This window comes from Rhincodon typus, unplaced genomic scaffold (assembly GCF_021869965.1).
Source record: "Rhincodon typus isolate 14 unplaced genomic scaffold, sRhiTyp1.1 hic_rhity00004450, whole genome shotgun sequence".
NCBI classification, from domain to species: Eukaryota; Metazoa; Chordata; class Chondrichthyes; order Orectolobiformes; family Rhincodontidae; genus Rhincodon; species Rhincodon typus.
In genome coordinates this window covers 7,864-9,315 of record NW_025970088.1, presented here as the reverse complement: position 1 = coordinate 9,315, position 1,452 = coordinate 7,864, and the positions used below count along the sequence as shown (strand labels likewise).

General features: G+C 46.5%; 1 protein-coding gene across 1 annotated transcript in view; it reads right to left on the bottom strand.

Annotated features, from left to right (window-relative positions):
• Positions 1-1,452, bottom strand: part of LOC125481946 (A disintegrin and metalloproteinase with thrombospondin motifs 7-like) — a gene marked incomplete at both ends in the record, with an annotated part of 8,926 nt that overhangs the window by 444 nt on the left and 7,030 nt on the right. Inside the window, one exon of the mRNA XM_048593899.1 lies at positions 392-538. Within this exon, the coding sequence (XP_048449856.1) occupies positions 392-538 (147 nt within the window). The remainder of the gene's footprint in view (positions 1-391; positions 539-1,452) is intronic.

Here is a 1,452-nt window from a genome sequence, read left to right as displayed (position 1 = left end):
AGGGGACTGTGTCAGTATTTACAGGGGGTCCCCAGGAGGTGGAGTGTATCAGTATTTACAGGGGTTCCCTGGGGGGGGACTGTCACAATATTTTCCGAGGGGTTCCGGGGGTGGGTGGGTGGGTGGGTAGGGTTGTGTGTCAGTAGTTACTGGAAGTCCCTGGGGGGGACGCTGTCAGTATTTATGGGGATCCTGTGGGGGGCGAGGTGTGTCATTATTTACAGGGATCCTTGGCGGGGAGGTGAATCAGTATTTACGGGGATCCTGTGGGGGAGTGTGTGTCAGTATTTACAGGGATCCTATTGGGGGGAGGTGAGTCAGAATTTACGGGGATCCTTGGGGGGATGGTGCTGGTATTTCCACGTCAGCCTGTGTGAGCTCCTGAACTCACCCGTCCCCAAGAGCCCTTCATCCACTTGGTACAGGGGTGGACATTACACATCCTGGTACCGTTCAGCCGTAACATTTCATCACAGCGCCCATGTTCTGGGCACATGACTAGTCTCTCTTGCCGTCCTCCATCACAGGCTTTAGAGCACTGTTAAAAAAAACCAACAGAACAAACCCATTTTAGACAAAAGTAAACACACAGCCAGGGCGTGTTATTTTCATTTTTATGTTATCCTCAAACCTGTGCCTGAACTCTACACTCAGGACAATCTCTCCCCCTGCATCTCAATGCAACCTCCAGACAATCCAAACAATCCCTCAGATACTGCCATTCTAATTTCAAATTGCAAACCTTCACTTTGTAAACACTTGCTGGGACACAGGAACATTAGGAACAGGAGGAGGCCATTCTGTCCTTTGAACCTTCTCCACCATTCATTGCTATCTGGGCAGATCTGCATTTCAGCTACAGCAAGTGTTTTATTAACTGGACCCTGTGGGACCAGGAGTGTGTCAGCTGACAAATATTCCAGATAATCAAGAGGTACATATAACCTCAGTAAACCCTGACCAAGCGAAACTTCAACACATCAACATCCCTCAAAAAAAATCGATGTAAAGTCATTAACACACCTCGTAAAATCAATGTAAAAACACACAGTTAAGTAATAGAAACCTATTGCAGGGCGTATACACATCACTGTCATACTTTATTTACAGTATGAGCTCTCTGATGTTGCCGTACATCACGGTGTTTGAGGTATAGGTATTTCTACTATAACGCAATAGTTGTGTTCTTGTGTGACCTTGGGCTATAGAAAATCACGTTGTAGGGAAATTGCTATAGAAAACCACTATATACCCATACAGCACAAAGTTTGCGCTATCCAGACTGCATCCACTATTCATCAGTCGCATTACAGCCAATTTGCATTAATGAATCATGCGTCATAGCCGACCTACCTGTACAAAATTTTTGATATAACAAGGTGCAGAGCTGGATGAGCACAGCAGGCCAAGCAGCATCAGAGGAGCAGGAAGGCTGACGTTTTGGGCCTAGAC